The 19,968-nt window shown below is 38.6% G+C and overlaps 1 protein-coding gene across 22 annotated transcripts in view; it reads left to right on the top strand.

Moving 5' to 3' along the window:
• Positions 1-19,968, top strand: part of Spag9 (sperm associated antigen 9) — a 159,187-nt gene that overhangs the window by 120,912 nt on the left and 18,307 nt on the right. For 10 of the 22 annotated variants that reach the window (XM_008838386.3, XM_008838397.3, XM_008838390.3 and 7 more), the window contains 13 exons: positions 830-1,003; positions 2,657-2,786; positions 3,501-3,590; positions 4,012-4,179; positions 4,568-4,739; positions 6,988-7,206; positions 7,467-7,662; positions 9,086-9,211; positions 10,855-10,935; positions 11,611-11,678; positions 15,363-15,511; positions 16,733-16,904; positions 19,353-19,466. In XM_008838386.3, the coding sequence (XP_008836608.2) occupies positions 830-1,003; positions 2,657-2,786; positions 3,501-3,590; positions 4,012-4,179; positions 4,568-4,739; positions 6,988-7,206; positions 7,467-7,662; positions 9,086-9,211; positions 10,855-10,935; positions 11,611-11,678; positions 15,363-15,511; positions 16,733-16,904; positions 19,353-19,466 (1,859 nt within the window). Of the gene's footprint in view, positions 1-829; positions 1,004-2,656; positions 2,787-3,500; positions 3,591-4,008; positions 4,180-4,567; positions 4,740-6,987; positions 7,207-7,466; positions 7,663-9,085; positions 9,212-10,854; positions 10,936-11,610; positions 11,679-15,362; positions 15,512-16,732; positions 16,905-19,352; positions 19,467-19,968 lie in introns of all 22 variants that reach the window. The other 12 variants (XM_029566107.1, XM_029566104.1, XM_029566102.1 and 9 more) reach the window with 4 other exon arrangements.

The raw sequence follows: 19,968 nt of genomic DNA, 5'->3' as shown, positions 1-19,968 counted from the left end.
TCTTTTTGATATATAGCATGCCAACTCGGTAAGGCTGTTCTTGAGGACCAAGAATAAACTGTTGTAAGCTGCATCATGTCAGTCATGCGTTTGGTGGCATCTTTTGCCAAATTGAGTAATGGGGAATTATTTATAAAATTGACAGGTACATGAATCCCCATTAAAGTGTAGATGAGAAATTTAATATGGCTTGGTTAGTATGTGTGTGTTAAACTTTATTATGTTTGTGCCAGAAGTACTGTGTTTATTGTGGTTAAAATCATTTTAGGAATAATCTATTTCATTGAAGCATAAATGTTTTCACTGTGGCTTGGAAATAGTTAACTTAAATTGAGCTTAATCAGAAAATACATAAGATGTGTATTAACTTGGTGATGTGTGTTCTAATACTTTAGTATGATAAACTGTTTTTAGAGCTGGCATACTAAGCTTCTGTTCAAACCATACAGTCATAACCTTACTGCTTAATAACTATTCTTACATTGCACCAAGCAGGAGCTAGCTAAGGAATCGTTTAGTTTATTCAGTAAACGCTTTCTATACTCAAGAGCGCCTCTCTTTCATTGTGGAAATTGCTTATTAAAAAAACTGGCACCTGGCATTCTAGGCAATAGTTTTCTTTCCCCCCGAATGTCTGATTTTGGCTCTGAGTTACTGCTAAAACTGCAATGTATGACTATAAATACTTTTTGCCAATGTCTAACTTGTAGAAGCACTTTGAAATTTTCTTGAGCACAAAAATTTATGGAAAAATTAGGGACTTTTTTCACAATGTATATGACAGATATACTTGTGATTTTTGGGGGGAGTTTATTGTTTGTTTTTTTAGTTTCAGCAGACTTTTCAGCTCTTCAAGCAATACAACAAAGAAGCCGGAACCACCTGTTAATCTGAAGTACAATGCACCCACGTCTCATGTTACTCCTTCTGTTAAGAAAAGAAGCAGCACCTTATCTCAGCTCCCTGGTGATAAGTCCAAAGCCTTTGATTTCCTTAGTGAAGAGTAAGTATTTTCTAAACTAATGGCCTTCCCTAAAGTAAGTTAATAGTTTAGAATTCTCTTGACCCTTATTAAATCTTTTACAAGAATCTATAAAGAAACTTTCTGGCAAGACATGATGACTTAGCTTGTTAATCCCAGTATTTGGGAGACTGAGACAGGAGGATTATCCCCAGTTCAAGGCCAGCTGATATATATGGAGAGTTCCAGGCAAGCTTTAGTTACAGACTGAGACCCTATCTCAAAGAACAAAAGGAAATTATTTCTGAAAAAGAATAGATTTCTATAACTTGACCGCCTTTAAGTAGATTACCTATAGAGCCAGGCATGATGGCTCATGACTGTAATCCTAGTACTGTGGAGGCTGAAGCAGGAGGACTGTAATTTTGAGGTCAGCCTGGGCCACAGAGCGAGACCCTATCTCAGAATAAATGAATGCCTTATAGCCAGTGTTTCTTAGCAAGTTGCACTTTAAGCCAGCAAGATGGCTCAGCAAGTAAAGTTTTTGCTGCCATGCTTGATTATTTGAGTTCAATCTCCAGGACTCATAGGGTTGAAGGAGAGAATCAACTCCTATTTAAGCCTTTGTCCTAAGGGTCTGAACATTTCCTTTAAGACCCAAAAGGACTTAGTTTTCTCTTCTGACTCTGCTGCTCATTAGGTATATACACGTTGACAATTTAACCTCTCAGAACCCATTTTTCTACCTGAAAATTGGGTATAAGCTATTTCAAAGTCTGTACAGTGTCTGACTTACTGATATAGTGGTTGTTGGTAGGTTTGTAGATATGTTCTATACAAAAAATCACCTCAAAAACTTAAATGGCCAACAAAAAGAAATTCTTTTTTGTAAATCATTTTCATGCATCACTCCAAATCTCTAAAGCTTATTCAGTTTGTCTTTTTGTTTCCTAAAATTAAGTGAGTAGAATATAAAAATTGAACTTAATTATCTTCCTGAGCAGACTATAGCACAGTCTCTGGCATTAGAAAAGTCTCAGTATTTGTTGAATGCATTAGAAAAGAAAAAACCCAAATAGCCAGGTGTGGTGGCACATACCTGTAATCCCAGCACTCTGGAGGCCAAAGTCAGTGGATCTCTTGTGAGTTCAAGGCCAGCCTGGTCTACATAGCAAATTCCAGGCCAGCTGAGACTACAGGGAAACCTTGTCTCAAAGAAAAGGAAGAACCCAAATAATTTCAGAATTTTTCCCTTTCATACGTAACATCTGAAACTTCATAAAAATTTGATGGCTAATAACTCAGTTTAATACAATATGCTGCTTACTTTTTGAGGCCTTGTTGGACAAACATGAAAAGAATACCTTTAATTAAAAGTGTGTGTGTGTGTGTGTGTGTGTGTGTGTGTGTATGAGTGTTTGAGACAGAGTCTTACGTAGCCCAGGTTAGGTTGAAGCTCACTATGTAGTGGAAGATGACTTTGAATACCTGCCCTCACCTCCCAGGTGCTGGGATTATAAGCTTGCACCACAGTTTTGGTATAATAATTTCTAAAGAGCTGTTGTAGTCTGAATAAATAAGTTTAGAACCAAATATTTTTGTTTGCTTTTCTTTTTCTTTTCTATTTTAGCAAGAGAGAGGAGGTATAACTTTTATTGCATTCATGTAATTAAAACTGCACGTATCTTCTTCTAGAACTGAGGCTAGTTTAGCTTCCCGCAGAGAACAAAAGCGAGAACAGTATCGGCAGGTAAAGGCTCATGTTCAGAAGGAAGATGGTAGAGTGCAAGCTTTTGGCTGGAGTCTACCTCAGAAGTACAAGCAGGTAACTTGGGAATGTGATGAGTGTATAGCAGAACATACAGACTGAGAGGAATATGGAAAACATGAATTTGAAATACATATCCAGGGGCTGGAGAGATGGCTCAGCGATTAAGAGTACTGGCTGCTCTTGCAGAGGATTTGAGTTTGAATTCCAGCACCCACATGGCAGCTAACAACCATCCGTAACTCCAGTTCCAGGGGATCTGATGCCCTCTTCAGACCTCCACCGGCACTGTACAACATGAGTGCACTTACACACATGCCGGCCAACACTCATACACATAAAAATAAATAAAAAATTGAAATAGGTATCCTAAATTGCTCATTTCAAGCTGCTTGGACTTGGCATTTAGAGAAATATGGAAGCTGGTGTTTTTTCAGGATGTTTTCTAGAGCCCTAAAATGTGAATAAAACACCTCTGGGTCTGAACTCCTAAAAGACTGAGCACATTTGTATACAAACATGCACTTTAAGAGTGCAAGTGTAATTGTGAACTACTGCCTCGTAATGAGCTCCTGAGCTCCTCTTCTACTTTATTTATTGTCACCAATCACTACTTGGTTTTCTGTGCTTTTTTTCAAGTAAGAATGACAAAATCAAGGTGAACTTGATTTCAATAGCAAATGCCCCACAGACTTGCTAGCCCACATCTCAGTTGTTCTGTAAGAAGTTCGCTATTAATGAGGCTAACTGGTGTGTCCCCTTCATTGTTAGGTAACCAATGGTCAGGGAGAAAGTAAGATGAAAAATTTACCTGTGCCTGTCTATCTCAGACCTCTAGATGAAAAAGATGCATCCATGAAGGTAAGCTAATTGCAACACCAAAGGGTAGTCCTCAAATTCGAGTGGATTTTTTATTTAAACCAAAAATCTGTTTAAACCAAAAATGTTTATAAAGAGATTTTGTAGTGAGACAATTGTCCATTTTATAGCTTTTTAATTTTGATTTTTTTTTTTTTAAACAAAGTCTCACTGTGTAATCCAGGCTGGTCTTGAAATCTTTCCTCCCCTCCCCTCTTTGGCCTTAAACCCTTGATCCTCTGCCTGAGCCTCCTAAGTACTGTGGTTATAGGCATGTGCCACCACACCCAGTGCATAGCTTACCGTATATTAAACACAGTGCTTACCATTAGTTACTTTAAGAAAAGGTGAAATTTTTCTAAGTATTTTTAGTGAGAAAAATGATATAATAATTCCTTTCTACCTTCTCCCCCAACCTGAGAAGCTGTGGTGTGCTGTTGGAGTCAATTTGTCTGGTGGCAAGACCAGAGATGGCGGTTCTGTTGTTGGAGCAAGTGTATTTTACAAGGACATTGCTGGTTTGGATACTGAAGACAGTAAACAGCGAAGTGCATCTCAGAGTAGTTTAGATAAGTTGGATCAGGAACTTAAGGTAAGGAAATGTGCAGTAGTGTTGGACTTCCTGGTTATAAATATACTAGTTCAGCTCTTCAGTGCATTGATTAGGGGTCTAACTTCTCTTAGAGATTACTGTGCACTAGCTCGTTCTCCCTAATACTTTTAACATTAATATTGAGGTATTATTTACATATAGTCAAGTATACACTTGAAATGAGTACAATTCAGTTTATGCAAACCTCTGTTAACCACTACCACACAGAATATGTGACTATTTGTTCCACTTATGTGCTTCAACTACTAATTTTTAGTCTGTAATACTGATGATTGTATTTTAGTTCTCCCCAAAATCTGGGAAGACCACAGTCTTAGGAATGTTTGCACATACATATAATCTTAAACATTGTCCTTTGTCTACTCAGGAACAGCAGAAGGAGTTAAAAAATCAAGAAGAATTATCCAGTCAAGTCTGGATCTGTACCAGCACTCATTCAGCTACAAAAGTTATCATTATTGATGCTATTCAACCTGGCAACATCCTAGATAGCTTCACTGTTTGCAACTCTCATGTTCTGTGCATTGCAAGTGTCCCAGGTAAAGTGAGTCTCTGCCCCTTCCTTTTCTTTCCACTCTATTCTTCCTTCCAGGTGTTAATCTTGAAGTTCAAAGTCGACAAAACATTGCTTACTATAATTCTTACCTTTGTCCAGATATGAGCTCTGCCCAGTAAATTTGGGAATGCCAGTAGAAAACTAGAATTTTAGGAGCTGTTAATACAGGCTTCATAAGCTGGGCATGGTGGCGCACGCCTTTAATCCCAGCACTCGGGAGGCAGAGGCAGGTGGATCTCTGTGAGTTCAAGGCCAGCTTGGTCTGTATAGCAAGTTCCAGGACAGCTGGGGCTACAGGGAGACCCTGTCTCAAAAAAAAAAAAAAAAAAAAAAACCATATATATATATTTCATTTAAATATTAATTTCAGGTGGAAGGCCAGGTGTGGTAATTCTAGCACTTGGGAAACAGAAGCAGGTGAAGGCTGCCTGACCTGTGTAGCAAGAGTCTGTCTCAACCCCCTGCCCGACAAAAACAAAAATTTTCAAATGGAAGTATGAATGAATAGATGTGGTTAATGGGGTTAGCTGGAATTATTCTGTTTTGTGTTTAGGGGACAAAGCTAGAATGTTATATTGATACATGATTTACATTGATCCTTTGTCCTCATTTGTTAACTGATTGTATTGTATATTGGCTATTTGACTGTTGACCAGTTTTCTTCATTTATTGTAGTTGTTAATTCCTGTAATATGGGATCTTTTACTCGTCCTGTCTAGAAGGATCAGAGAGAGAGATATGTGTGTGTGTGTGTGTGTGTGTGTGTGTGTGTGTGTGTGTATGATTTTGTGTTTTGAGGGGCAGCAAACTTTGTGGAATCAGTTCTCTCCTCCCACCTTACATGGGTTCCAGACATTAAACTCAGGTCATCAGGCTTACACAGCAAGTACTTTACTCACTGGGCCATTTCACTAGCCACCTTTTCTGTTTCTTTTGGTTTTCTGAAGCAGGGTCTCCTTGTAGTCTCAGTTGGCCTGGAACTTGCTTTGTAGACCAGACTGGCCTTGATGTCACAGAGATCTGCCTGCCTCTGCCTTCTGAGTGCTAGGATTAAAGGTATGAACCACCACACCAGGTTCTTTTCTCCTTCTTAAATTATTATTGCTTATCCAGGTGTGTTGGTTTACACCTGTAATCTTAGCACTTGGGCAGTAGAGGCAGGAGGATCAGAAATTCGGGGCCAGCCTTGCCTACATAGAGAGTTCAAGGCCAACCTGTGCCTTGTAAGACCCTGTCTCCCCCCCAAATTATTGTTGCCTAAAGTTAATAAGTATACACACACACACACACACACACACACACACACACATATATAGTTTTTAACTTTTTATTTGTGTGTAAGCGTATATTGCCTGCATGTAGGCCAGGTGCACTTGTGTCATGCAATGCCCACAGAGGTCAGAAGAGGGTGTCAGCTCCCCTGGAACTGGAGCTACAGATGGTTGTTAGCCACCATGTGGGTGCTGGGAATCAAACCTGGGACCTCTGCAAGAGCAGCCAGTACTATTAACCGCTGAGCTGTGTGTGGGTTTGTGCATGTGTGTACAGGTGCCTGCTAAAAGCCAGAGAAGCTGGAGCTATAGGAGGTTATGAGCTTCTGGGAATTGAACTTGGATTCTCCAGAGGAATAGTACCTGGCCTTAACCACTGAGCCATCTCAACAACCCTTAAATTTTTATTTATTATTATTGTGTATTTGAATGTAAGCACATGGCTTTATGTTTCATGTATGGAGGCCAGAGGACAACTTTTGGGGGTTGGTTCTCTGCTCCCACAATGGGGTATAGGGATCAAACCCAGGTCATCAGTTTTGTGCAGCAAGTGCTTTTCCTTGCTGAACCAATAAATATTATTTTACTTTTTAAGTTATTTTCTTGTTTTGTCAGGCTCACTTTAAATAAATTTAATGCTGCCGTCTTGGCAGTACATTCAGGTAGCTGTACATTTCACCTGTATATTCTCGTTCTCATTCTGTCTCTCTCTCTCTTTTTTTTTTTTTTTTTTTTTTTGGTCTTTTTGAGACAGGGTCTCCCTGTAACCCCAGCTGTCCTGGAACTCACTATGTAGACCGCCTGCCTCTGTCTCCCAAGTTCTGGGATGAAAGGCGTGCATCACTACACCCAGCTTCACCTGTATATTCTCATTTCAAATCTAGAGTTGCTTTAATGGGAAAAAAAAATTGCTGCTTATAGGAGTTTACTTAAGTACTCAAAGAAAGTTCCTTTTTTCAGGAGCACGGGAAACAGACTACCCTGCAGGAGAAGAACTTTCAGAGTCTGGTCAGGTAGACAAAGCATCATTGTGTGGAAGTATGACCAGCAACAGCTCAGCAGAGATGGACAGCTTGCTGGGAGGCATCACAGTGGTTGGTTGCTCCACAGAAGGGGTGACAGGAACTGCCACTTCCCCTAGTACCAATGGTGCTTCTCCTGTGATGGAAAGACCATCAGGTATATCTGTTCTTCCTTGCCATCTGTGTAGCTGTATGAGCCTACCCCAGAATACACATTATGGACTTGTCAGTATTAAATACTACAATGGCTATGTGAAAACAAAGAGTTGTCCATCTCCTTACTCAGTGCAAAGGAGGAGGTCATTGGAATGGAATTCTATAGCAGGGGTTTGTGTGGTGAAAGTGTTAGAGGAGAAAAGCTCAAATCAGCATAGTGTTTTTATGGTTTTGTTTTGGTTTTTGGTTTTTTTTTTTTAGAAGTGGAGGCAGAAAATAGTGAAGTTGATGAAAATGTTCCAACAGCAGAAGAAGCAACTGAAGCTACAGAAGGCAATGCAGGTGCCACTGAAGACACCGTGGACATATCCCAAACTGGTGTGTACACAGAACACGTGTTTACTGATCCTTTGGGAGTTCAAATCCCAGAAGACCTCTCCCCAGTGTTTCAGTCAAGGTATGCATCCTAAGTCTGTAACTTGGGGCTTGTGGCAATACACACATAAAAAGAACAAAAATAATGTCAAATAGCCTAAATGCCTAATACTTGATACCCTTGTAGTGAGCTGAAAAGATATCTTCTCCCCTACTTATTCTCTCTGGAGATTTTCTTGCTCCAATTTCTTATCTATTTCTTCCAACATTTTGAAAAAATGAAAAATCTTGTCCACATAGTGTACTAGTCCACATCATCCTGATCCTTTTCTCCTGTGGTATTTTTTTAATTGTGGTATTCTGACTTCCTTTCTATTAATAACTCTTGGTCCTTTTCACCCTATTCACTCCTACTCCAGTTATCATCAAAAGAATCCATTATTTAAATTTGTCATTGTTTGATTTTCCCAAGTTGACTTGAGTGACTTTCTTGAATTTAGTTCTCATGCAGGGTTGTTGTTTCAGGTTCCTTTAGAGGACCGATTAATTTAGACCCTTTTAGTATATTCTTTTTTTATTTTATTTTTATTATTTTTATTTTATGTATATGAGTGTATTGCCTACATGTATGTGAGTGCACCTGTGTTGTGCAATGCCGTGGAGGTCAGAAGAGGGCTTCAGATTCCCTTGGAACTGGAGTTAAGAATGGTTCGTACCTGCCATGTGGGTGCTAGGAATCAAACCCGGGTCCTCTGTAAGAGTAGTCAGTGCTCTTAACCGCTGAGCCATCTCTCCAGCCCCCCATTTAGTATATTCTTATTTTGTTTCTTGCCTCTCTAGGTCCCCTTAGATTAAGGCCTCTTTAAACTGATTCCTTTCTACAATTTTTTTTTCTTAGCTCAACTAACAGTATTAGCATTTAACCATTAATTTAGGAATAAAGTCATGTTTTGAATTTGCTGGTTCTTTTATATATCTTTTACTAGATATGCCCTGACAGCCCAAAATAAAGGTTTTGTGATAGAATATAAACATGTTTTAGTTTAATTTATAAAATTCATTATATATCAACCTCCTTGGCAGACGGGGGGGGGGGGGGATGACACACCCTCTCTCACTTTTCTCTCTCAACCACCCCAGCAAAAACTATCATAAACTTCAAAGTAATTATAATGAAGAACTGTAAATCAACCAGTCTTTCTTCCTTTTTTTGTTCTGGTTGCTTTTGGTTTTTCTTTCTGAGAGTTGTAATTAAAGTCTGAATATTGACTGCTGAATTTCTTTACTGCATCTTATTTTCTTATCTGTGCTTTAGGCTTCCTAGTTAGTATTTCTGTACAGTTGTTGAACTATTCAATATAAGTATTTAATATTGGCTTTTATGGAATTTCAGTGTCTATTTGTTGTGGTTGTAGACTTTAATGTAGAAATGTTCAATCCATGACAACTAAAGCTGAGTATATGCAACTTGTTTTGTTTTGTTTTCCTTGTGTCCACTTTTCTAGTAGTGATTCAGATGTGTACAAAGATCAAATATCAGTATTGCCCAGTGAACAGGACCTGGTGAGAGAGGAAGCCCAGAAAATGAGTAGTCTTTTACCAACAATGTGGCTTGGAGCTCAGAATGGCTGGTAAGTGCTAGCATTTCTAATATGGCAGTATCCTTAGTCTTCTACTTTGGCATTTAAAAGCAAAAAATGGGTGACACAGGCCTGTAATTCCAACATTTGGAAAGCTGAGGCAGGAAAATTGTGAGTTGAGGACCAGCTTAGGCAACATATCATTCCATGTTGGCCTTGGCCACATAGTGAGACCCTTTCTCAATTTAAAAAAAAAACAAAACAAAACAATAACAACAAAACACAAATTACTTAAGCAAAAATGAAATGTAGTAAATACAAATACAAACAAAAAGTGTGGATTAATACAAGGACTTTTATATATATGCACAAAATTTGAAGTTTTGTTACAACTACCTCATAAACTAGAAATATTCTTAGGAGGAAAAGTAAGTAAGGTTTTAAAATCCTAGCAAGGCATGGAAGTGCATTCCTAAAATCTCAGCACTTGGAGGATTACAAATTTAGGCTAGCCTGGGCTGCATTACAAGACCCTGTCTCAAAAAACCAAAACTAAATTTAGAACATCTTGAATAGCACTAATACAGAGAACTATTGATATAGAAGGCTTATACATGTTGGAATGTTGACAGGAAATTCCAAGGATTAAAGTAATGTGGTTTGGCTCCATAAGAAAAAATCCAATCCCCAACTTTAGCTTTTTGGTAGAGTTACTATAAACAAGAATTACAAAATGTGCCTGGGGAGTAGCTCAGTGATGAAGAACACTGACTGATCTTGCAGAGGACCTGAGTTTGGTCCCCAGCACCCACATGGTGACTTATGAACTTCTATTAATTACTGTTCTTGGGGATCCAATGCCCTCTTCTGGCCTTGAGCAGTAGGCACACACACAGTATACTTCATGCAGGCAAACATTCATACATACGAACAAAATAAAATATAAAAATTGTTCAGAGGAAAAAGAATAAATCATAATTTGAAAGCTCAGAGGATGGTAATCATATTACTTGCTTTGTTTACTCCCTAATAGTTTGGTGGGATATTACAGAACTGTGCATTTCCAAAAGTTAAGCAGAGTAACCCATATGTCTTTTTCCATAGGGATCTGGAACTATAAAAAGTGGTGTTAGTAAACCTAGGATGACTTTGTTCCAGTACAACTTTATATGCGGACACTAAATTTGAAGTTTATTTAAATCTTACATCATGAAATAATACTTTAATTTTTTTCCCCTGACCATCTGAAAATATACAAACCACTGTTTAGTTTGCAGGCTGTACTAAACATGTGGCTGACTGGCCTTGGCCTACAAGCCATAGTTAGCCATTTTCTGATGTGAATCACTCTGTCATACAAAAGTTTGGTGCAATAGAGATGTGGGATAATCCATGAAAAGGATTTTATCCAGAAACAGTTAAGTGTGGGGCAACCTAAATGGTTGATACTCTAAACCAACACTAGTACTAGCATTTTGGTCTCCACGTTTCTGTTTGTTTAAACAGCCTATTTTTCTGTCTTAGGTCAACCTTGACTCTCCTTGTTGTTGTTATTGTTGTTTTTTCTGATCATGCGTACGAAAGCATCAGACCCTTTTCCTAAAAATTGATTGCTACTCTTTGTTGTGGTCATTGTTAGATAGAAGCATTGTGATATTCTCTGTGCCTTACCAGTCTTGACTTTGTTCTTGCAGTTTGTATGTCCATTCGTCTGTAGCCCAGTGGAGGAAATGTCTCCATTCCATTAAGCTTAAAGACTCGATTCTCAGTATTGTGTAAGTTTAATTTTTTTAATTATTCCTTTTAAAAGTGTTGATTTTAGTGTTAACTACATTTGTTAAAACTACTATGTATCATGATTCTATCAGTATACAAGCTTGGTGTATTTGTTGGTTTTAACCATTTTAATGGACCGTAGAGAAATTGAGCAAGAAAGAAATTCTATATGGAAAGTAGAAAACTGAAGTAGAAGAGAACTTTCCAGATTGAATCTTAACTTTAGTAGTTCAGGAAGAGAACTACCACCTATTCATTTATATTTTGTTTCAGAATAGTATTCATAGCTTGGGAGTATGTTGATTGGGGCATTGGTTTGTTATTCCTTTCCATAGGTTGACTATCAAGTTCAAACAGTTTATCTAAGTCTACAGAACTGTTCCAATCAAAATGTGCATCTCTGGTTTGTACAGTTATGTTGACCCTGGGATGAGAGAAGGAACCTTGGGCTAGAAAGCAGAACAACTGCTATAACCACACACTGTGCATTTAATTCCTTTGAGATGTTTTCCTAGCAAGACATTCACAGTGAAGACAGCAGTGAGTTCATTTAAGTGTTATACAAGTCCCTCGTCACAAACTGGCCCTTTGAGAAGCTCTGCATTGGTTCAGTAACATGTGGTCCCTTCTGTACTACTGAATGGAGGTTCTGAAATTCCTTTTCCTGTTTGCAGACACGTAAAAGGGATTGTGTTAGTGGCCCTGGCTGATGGCACCCTTGCAATCTTTCACAGAGGAGTTGGTAAGTAGTTAAGAATATATAACATAAGCTGGACATGGTGGCACACACCTTTAATCCCAGCACTCAGGAGGCAACAGCAGGCAGATCTCTCGAGTTCAAGGCTAGCCTGGTCTACATAGTGAGTTCCAGGCCAGCTGGGGCTATAGGGAGACCCTGTTTCAAAAAGACCAAAAAATAATTAGTCCTAGCACTCAAGAGGCAGAGGCAGGCAGCCTGGTCAACATAGTTCCAGGCCAGCCAGGGCTATATAGTGAGATGGGGGGGCACTCAAAACAAACACACACACACACACACACACACACACACACACACACACACACACACACAGCATGTATGTATCTATATAGTGTATATATATAGTATATATATATAAAGTTTTTTATATATGTATATATAAGTGTGTGTGTGTGTGTAGTACCATATGTGTATAGTATATAGTATGCCAAGCTGTTGTTTGCAAAGCATTTTCAAACTGGCTTTTGTATCTCAAATATTTTAAAATAAGAAAGAACAAAAGTTTAATATTAACATGTCAGTAAATGTGTGAATGAAGGTATGTATTTAGGTATACCTGATAAACAGTGCATCTATCACAAAGAGTACAGAGTACCATTTTCTGTACCCATATATGTACATTATCTTTGTGTGTGTGTATGTATGTGTATGTGCACCTGTTGGTGTGTATGATTGTGGGTGTGCATGTGCCATGCTGTGTATGTGGAAATCAGAGGACAATCTCCTATGTTGGTCCTTGCCTTCTGCCTTGCTTGAGACAGGGTCTTGTTCACTGCTGTGTATGCCAGGTTAGCTGGCCTCTAAAGGTTTTAGAGAGTGTCCTATGTTCACCTTCCAGGACAGCTAGGATTTCAGACGCATACTGCTGTGCTTTGTATTACATGGATTCTGGAGATCCAAGCCCATGTTGTACTCATACTTGCATAGCAAGCACTTTACCCATTGATCCATCTCCCCAGCCTTCTGGTACACTTGTATAGTGTGATAGATATTTATTTTTCATTCACGTATTTACTCAATTAGAAAAATTTAGTGAGGATAATTTTTTGTCACATGCTTTAGAAATAATTCCCTTCTATTTACATTTAAGTTTAAGAGGTTTCCTTTTTTGTTTTTATTTTGAGATAGGGTCTCACTATGCACCCCAGATTAGCCTGAGCTCACATTCCACCTGCCTTATCCTCCCGAGTCCTGGGATCATAGAAGTGTGCTGCAAAACCTGGACTAAAATATGTTTTTTAGTTTTATTTTATTTGTATGTATGTTTGTCTGCATGAGTTTATGTATAACACGTGTCTGCAGTTTCCCAAGGAGGTCAGAGGGTGTCAGATTCCCTGGAACTGGAGTTAACTGGTAGTTGAGAGTCATTTGATATGGGCCTTCTGCAAGAGCAGTCAGTGCTCTTAACCACTGAGCCAGCATCTCTTGAGCTGTCCCCCCCCATTTTTTTAATTGAGTAAAGTATAATCATTATCATGTCACATTATTTTTAGTCACAGGCAGTGTCTATTGACTTGAGAAAATCTGTCTTGAATGGATTGATAAGTAAAGTATGTAGCCTTCATAATAACTCTTTGGTATATGTGTCATCTAAATAGTTTATTTCCTAGCCACTAGGTTGATAAATAAGGAAATATGAAAAAATAAAGTAATTTGGATTTTATCAAAGTCTTGCATCCTGTTGGTATTAAAGATGTGTGAGGTAAATGATACTTGGGCTTGTTGGTATATAGAGATTGTTAGGTAATGACTATATCATCACAGAGAAAGGGCTCTATTTTGCTTTATTCAGGTCCTTTATAGAATTTTCTGTGTTTAGGCTTCACAATAACTTAATAGGAAGGTTCACTTGTCATCTTCATTGCATAGATCAGGAAACTGAGGCCCAGGATTTTAATAATTTATTCATAGCCCCTTAGCTACTAAGTGAAAGAGATTAGAAAAAAATGGAATAATGGAGCTGGAGAGATGGCTAACAACTGTCCATAACTCCTAACAACTGTCCATAACTCCAGTTCCAGATCTGACACTCTCTTCTGACTTCCACAGGCATTGCACGATATGGGTGCACTTACATACAGGCAAGCATAACACTCAAACACAAAGTAAAACATAGATAAAAGCTTTTTAAAAATGGAATAATGGCTGGGCCTGGTGGCGCATGCCTTTAATCCCAGCACTTGGGAGGCAGAGACAGGTGGATCTCTGTGAGTTCAAGGCTAGCCTGGTCTACATAGTGAGTTCCAGGACAGCAGCTGGGGCTACAGGGAGACCCTGTCTCAAAAAGAACACCCCCCAAAAAAAAGAAGGAATAATGGATTTATTTTGATAAGCAGAATAAAAATTATATTGACAGAATAAAATTACATTTATTAAGGATCAGTAAAATAAAAGATCCTGCTTTTGGTTTAAAAAAAGAGCAAGAGATTTCTAAGGAGTAAATATTATGTAAAAGTAGACTGTAAACTTATTAAGAGGTAGTAAACAGTTAAAGCCTCTTGAAGTAGAGTGTCCAAAACAGAGCTAGTGATGACCCTGGCTACTATAGCTAATGCAGTGGGCATCAAAAGTGAATGAGCAGGGAGGATCTATAAAGGACTATAGGTGGAACACAGGCCAAAATGCTTGTTTTTGAAAGGAAAAGACAGAACCATAGCAAAGTTAGGACTGTATTTTTACTTTGTCTTTCAACTGGACAAAACTATAGACTAATGGATGATAGCATACGAGTGCCATGTTGTCCCTCAAAGTTTTGAATTTCTCAGCATTTTGTTTTTTGTTTTGTTTTGTTTTTTCTTTTTGAGGTACAGTGTCACTGTGTAGCCCTAGCTGGTTTGGAACTTGCTATGTAGACCACACTGGTCTCAACTTACCTGCCTCTGCCTCTTGAGTGCTGAAATTAAAGGCGTGGTAGCGTCACCACGCCTAGCTTTTGTCGGCGTTTGAAATATATTTTTATTATTTTCATTTTATGTGTACGAGTGTATTGCCTGCATGTATGTGAATCCACCTGTGTCGTGCAATGCCGCAGAGGTCAGAAGAGGGTGTCAGATTCCCCTTGAACTGCAGTTAAGGACAGTTCGTAGCCTCCATGTGGGTGCTGGGAATTGAATCTGGGTTCTCTGCAAGAGCAGTCAGTGCTCTTAACCGCTGAGCCATCTCTCCAGCCCTCTTCTGTCAGCATTTGAATTTCAGATGTACAGACTATATGCATAGTTGGTAGCATGGATTACATGTCACAGTGGATTACCCTTCATTTCTACTTAAGAAAATCCAATAAAATACAAGTGAGTGAGAAAGGTATTTCCCAAATTACTTTGTCAATTCGTGTGTATGTGTGTATACACAAGTGCATGCATGCTGATAGGCCCAGAATCTTGCATGTGCTATCAAGTGCTCCAGTTCTGAATTATATACCCAGTTTTAAGTCCATTCTGACCCTAGAAATATTATCATACTCAGATAACTTGTAACTGATTTGTCACATTGCCACTTTTGAAAGCATATTTTAAAGAGCGCCCAGTTAATTGGGTGGCAGGTTGGATCAAATGTTCTTTGTGAGCTCTTCCGTTCTTAGAGTTTATATAGATAAGGGTATATTTAATACATGCTACTTTGAATGCTTTGTCAATAGAAAGTGGTATGATTAACTATAATCTGCTTCTTTAGATGGTCAGTGGGACCTGTCAAACTACCACCTCTTAGACCTTGGACGCCCTCACCATTCCATCCGGTGCATGACTGTGGTTCATGACAAAGTGTGGTGTGGCTATAGGAACAAAATCTATGTGGTTCAGCCAAAGGCTATGAAGATAGAGGCAAGTTAATCTATATTCTGTGTACTTAAAATTTGTATTACCCAAAGACTGCTGCTAGACTACAAAAACTTTAGAAATTGTTTTCCAAATCTGTATTTTAGGGTACTTCAACAATATCTTTTGATCTCTTAGCTTTCTATGTTACTTGGCCTCCCTTGTTACTTTGGACTATGAGGGTAAGAAGTAGTGTTTTTGTTTCGTTATTTTTTATGGAAAGGATTCACATGTAAAGGTTTATATGTGTCTGTATATGTAGTCACAAATGTGTATTTTATGTTGTTCTTGAGATGTTTAGTTATATAAGGATTTGTTGTTAGGATTCCCAACTCCATGTATATCCACATTCATCTACATATATGCCAGAAACTGAGAAATAACATTGTTATAAAAATAAAATCTCAGGTTTTGGCCACAATATATAAATTCATTCCTGTTATCTAAAATTTTGTTTTTAAATTACAGTAGGAAAATTTTAAGGTGAAATGTCTGCTTCTTCCCTGCTCCAAGTCCCATTCTTTTCTCAGAAATTCCACAGTTAAAGCTAGGCATGGTGGCATATACCTGTAATCCTAGTACTCAGGAGGCTGAGGTAGGAGAATTGCCAAAAGTTCGAGACCAGCCTGAGCTACAAAGCTAGATCTCAATAACCTCCACACACCCCAAAATCCCACAGCTAACCATTTGGTATTTATTTTTCAGGCCTGTTCCATATACAACAGTGTGGGTTCCTTTTGTTTAGTTATCAGTAGGATATTATTTCTTACATTGCTCCGTAGCAACACCAAATCCTAAGATCACAATCTCTGAACACCAGTACATGGTGAGGATATGCCAGCATTGTTTTCATAAGGTGATAACTTGTATAGTGCTGAAGCCCAGCACCACTTGGTTCTGTTGTTGTTGCTGCTATTGAGACAGGCTCTCACTCTGTAGCCCAGGCTGGCCTGAACTCACTACAGTTCTTCTACCTCAGCCTTCCAAATGCTTGGATTATAGGTGTTAGCCACCATGCCCAAGCTACCATTTGGTTCTTTTTTTCTTCTTTACATATGTGTGTATGTGTTTTACATTCTATGATGAAAGAGCTTAATGTGAAGAACAGTCATTAGGTAAGCAAGATTTATCCCTTTAATAATCTTCAGATTGTTGTGCAGATTACCAGTTCTTAAATTTGATTTCCTATGTGATGAAAGTAATTTTGTGATTAAACATCTCTCCTAGAAATCATTTGATGCACACCCCAGGAAGGAGAGCCAAGTACGGCAGCTTGCCTGGGTAGGTGATGGCGTGTGGGTCTCCATTCGTTTGGATTCCACACTCCGTCTCTATCATGCACACACTTACCAACATCTACAAGATGTGGACATTGAGCCTTATGTAAGCAAAATGTTAGGTAAGCTTTCCAAGTGTTTTCTCTATGCTAGTCAATGAGAATGTTTTTGTCTATTTTTTACAGTGTTGTGGCTCTTACCTGGGCCTTGTGTGTGCTATGCAGATGCTCTACCAATAACTTACACCTCCAGCCCCTTTATTTTTAAATGGTCTGAGAAGATTAGTGAACAAACTGCCTCATGAATAGTAAACTTTGATTATTGAAAGTTCTGGACAGATGCTCTAATGTATATCATAGTTCTTGACTGTAGTTTGGGGGAGAGTATTGTTATTTTTGCTTTAGTCCTTCCTTACTCTCCACATCTTACCATTCACTAGGAGCTCTGTCAAATTTGAAAATATTTTAAGTCAGTTACTTATCTTGATCACTGTCTTTTTAGGCCAGGTGACTGACCTTTCCCTCTTAGATAACCTTGTGCTTCCTAACTGGTCCCCTTGTTTCCATTCCAATCTATTCTCTACTTAGTAATTAAAGTGCAAAACTCACCTTGATGCACTTTTACTCTGGTGTTTAGGTCAGGTGACATTTTGTCCCATGACCTGGAGACTTTAGAAATAAATAAGTAAATAAATAAATAAATAAATAATTTTTGTTTATTTTGGAGATAAGGTCGCACTCTGTAGCCCTGGCTGGCCTCAGATTGACAGAGGCTCACCTGCCTCTGCCTCTGTCTCTGTCTCTTGAGTGCTGAGATTAAAGGCATGTGCCACTATGACCAGTTCATCCCTCCCTCCCTCCCTCCCTCCCTCCGGGTCTTTTTGAGACAGGGTCTCCCTCTAGCCCTAGTTGGTCTGGAACTTACTATGTAGACTAAGCTGACCTTGAACTCAGGTTCACTTGCCTTTGCCTCCCGAGTGCTGGGAAAAAGCTGTGTGCCAGCACACCTGGCTTCATCCTTTTTCTTAATAGGTTTATCATTAGTGTAATTGTACCTATATTATATGATTCTTGTTTGTTCTTTCGGCATCTCTCTGGTTTTGTTATCTGCTGTATTTTTAGAACCTAATCTAGTGCTATCTGGCCACTAGGGATGTCTTAAAGGATTCCTTTCCTGAGGAGAAATACCAGTATCATTTAACATGTTAGGATCATTGCCCACAGAGAAGCTGACTGTGTACTCTCTCCATAGAATCAGGCATATAGAAACATGTACACAAACTCATTTCAGAGATGTACTTTAAGTGTAGGTTAAAGACTATAGCTTAGGGCTGGAAAGGTGGCTCAGCGATTAAATTAAGAGTGCATGCTGTCTTACAAAGGACCAGGCTTCCATTCCCAGCACCCACATGATGTTTCATAATAGTCTCTAACTCCAGTTCTGGGGAATCTGATGGCCTCTCCTGGCCTCCTTAGGTGCCAGGCATGCCCATGATGCACATACACACATATGGGCAAAACACTCATGCATATAAAATAAATCTTATTTTTTGGTCTTTTTGAGACAGGGTCTCCCTGTAGCCCCAGCTTTCCTGGAACTCACTATGTGGACCAGGCTGGCCTTGAACTCACAGAGATCTGCCTGCCTCTGCCTCCCGAGTGCTGGGATTAAAGGCGTGCGCCACCACGCCCAGCCAAAATAAATCAATCTTTAAAAAAAATTCTTTTAAAGATTCCTAGCTTAGACTGAATGGGAGTTAAGGTTCCTTCTCACATTGCTTCTATGATTAGGCCCTCAGTTCTTACAGGTTAAACACGTATGGTTGACGTTTGTCTTAGATATATTATTTATGTAATCATTATACTTCCTAAATCTCTGAAAATGAGATCAATTATAAAATTTCTCTTTAAAAACTTATACTTCCTACTATTTCTAAACTGATTTAGAGCCTGTGTGGAAATAAGGAAAAGGTATGGTTTTTTTTTAGCAAAGATTAATTTTTTTATTCATACAAAGAAGTTTAAATCAAACCAGGAATTTTTTTTCAGTTTACAAAATCAAAAGACATTTGATTTCTGTTTTGTTTTGTCTTGTCTTTGCTTTGATTTGGTTTTGTAGCTCCCTAATTAAATCCTGTGTTATATTTTTTGATACACTTTATTTTCTTTGTACCATCTTTCTGGTTGGTAATGTAATGCCAGCCACTTGTAGAACTTTCTTTTCCCATTAACTTTGACTTGTCAAATATATAATAAAACCAATAAGAGTTTTCTTTGAGCCAAGATGGTGGTGCGCACTTGTAATTCCAGCCCTTGCCTATAATCACAGCACTTGGAAAGGTGGAGGCCGAGGATCACAAGTCAAGGTCATTCTCCACTAAGTAATTAACTCAAGGCTATCCTGGGATACCGAGACCCTGTCTTTTTTTTTAAGGAGTTTGCTTTGATGTATACCTCTAGCAAACTTTTTTTCTGTTGTTTTAAACTAGCTACTCTTAAAACACTGGATTCTAGAAACAGTACTTGCTCTCATTTCTCAATAAAATGTTCTCCCTTCTCCTCACCTTACAGGTACTGGGAAACTGGGCTTCTCATTTGTGAGGATAACAGCTCTTATGGTGTCTTGCAATCGTTTGTGGGTGGGAACAGGAAATGGTGTCATTATCTCCATCCCATTGACAGAAAGTAAGTATATTTTTAGGTAATTGTCACAAGTTAAATAAAAGATTTTCAGGAAATAACATAGCCCAGAATTCAGGTTAAAGTAATTGTTTAGATATTGGCAAATCTGTGACAATGTAGAAGTATGTTTACAAACTCTACAGAGTATTGGGACGAATGTTCATAATTCAGTTTCTCATTATGAGAAGCTCTTTTTCTCAATTCAAGAATCACAGCCCTGTTTCATCTTTGAAATAAAGGTTAAAATTCATTTGCCTTCAGTTCTATTATACTAGTAATCAGATGCACTCTGTGCCATTCATTGTAGTTTTTTTTAATATTTTATTATTTTTATGTTTATGAATGTATTGCCTGCATGTATGTGAGTGCACCCATGTTGTGCAATGCCATGGAGATCAGAAGAGGGCGTCGGATTCCCCTGGAACTGGAGTTAAGAACGGTTTGTAGCCACCATGTGGGTGCTGGGAATCGAATCTAGGTCCTCTGCAAGAGCAGTCAGTGCTCT

This window comes from Nannospalax galili, unplaced genomic scaffold (genome assembly GCF_000622305.1).
Source record: "Nannospalax galili isolate Female #2095 unplaced genomic scaffold, S.galili_v1.0 scaffold95, whole genome shotgun sequence".
Classification (NCBI taxonomy): domain Eukaryota; kingdom Metazoa; phylum Chordata; class Mammalia; order Rodentia; family Spalacidae; genus Nannospalax; species Nannospalax galili.
Note: the sequence above shows the minus strand (reverse complement) of the source record. Positions and strands in the feature narration are given on the sequence as shown.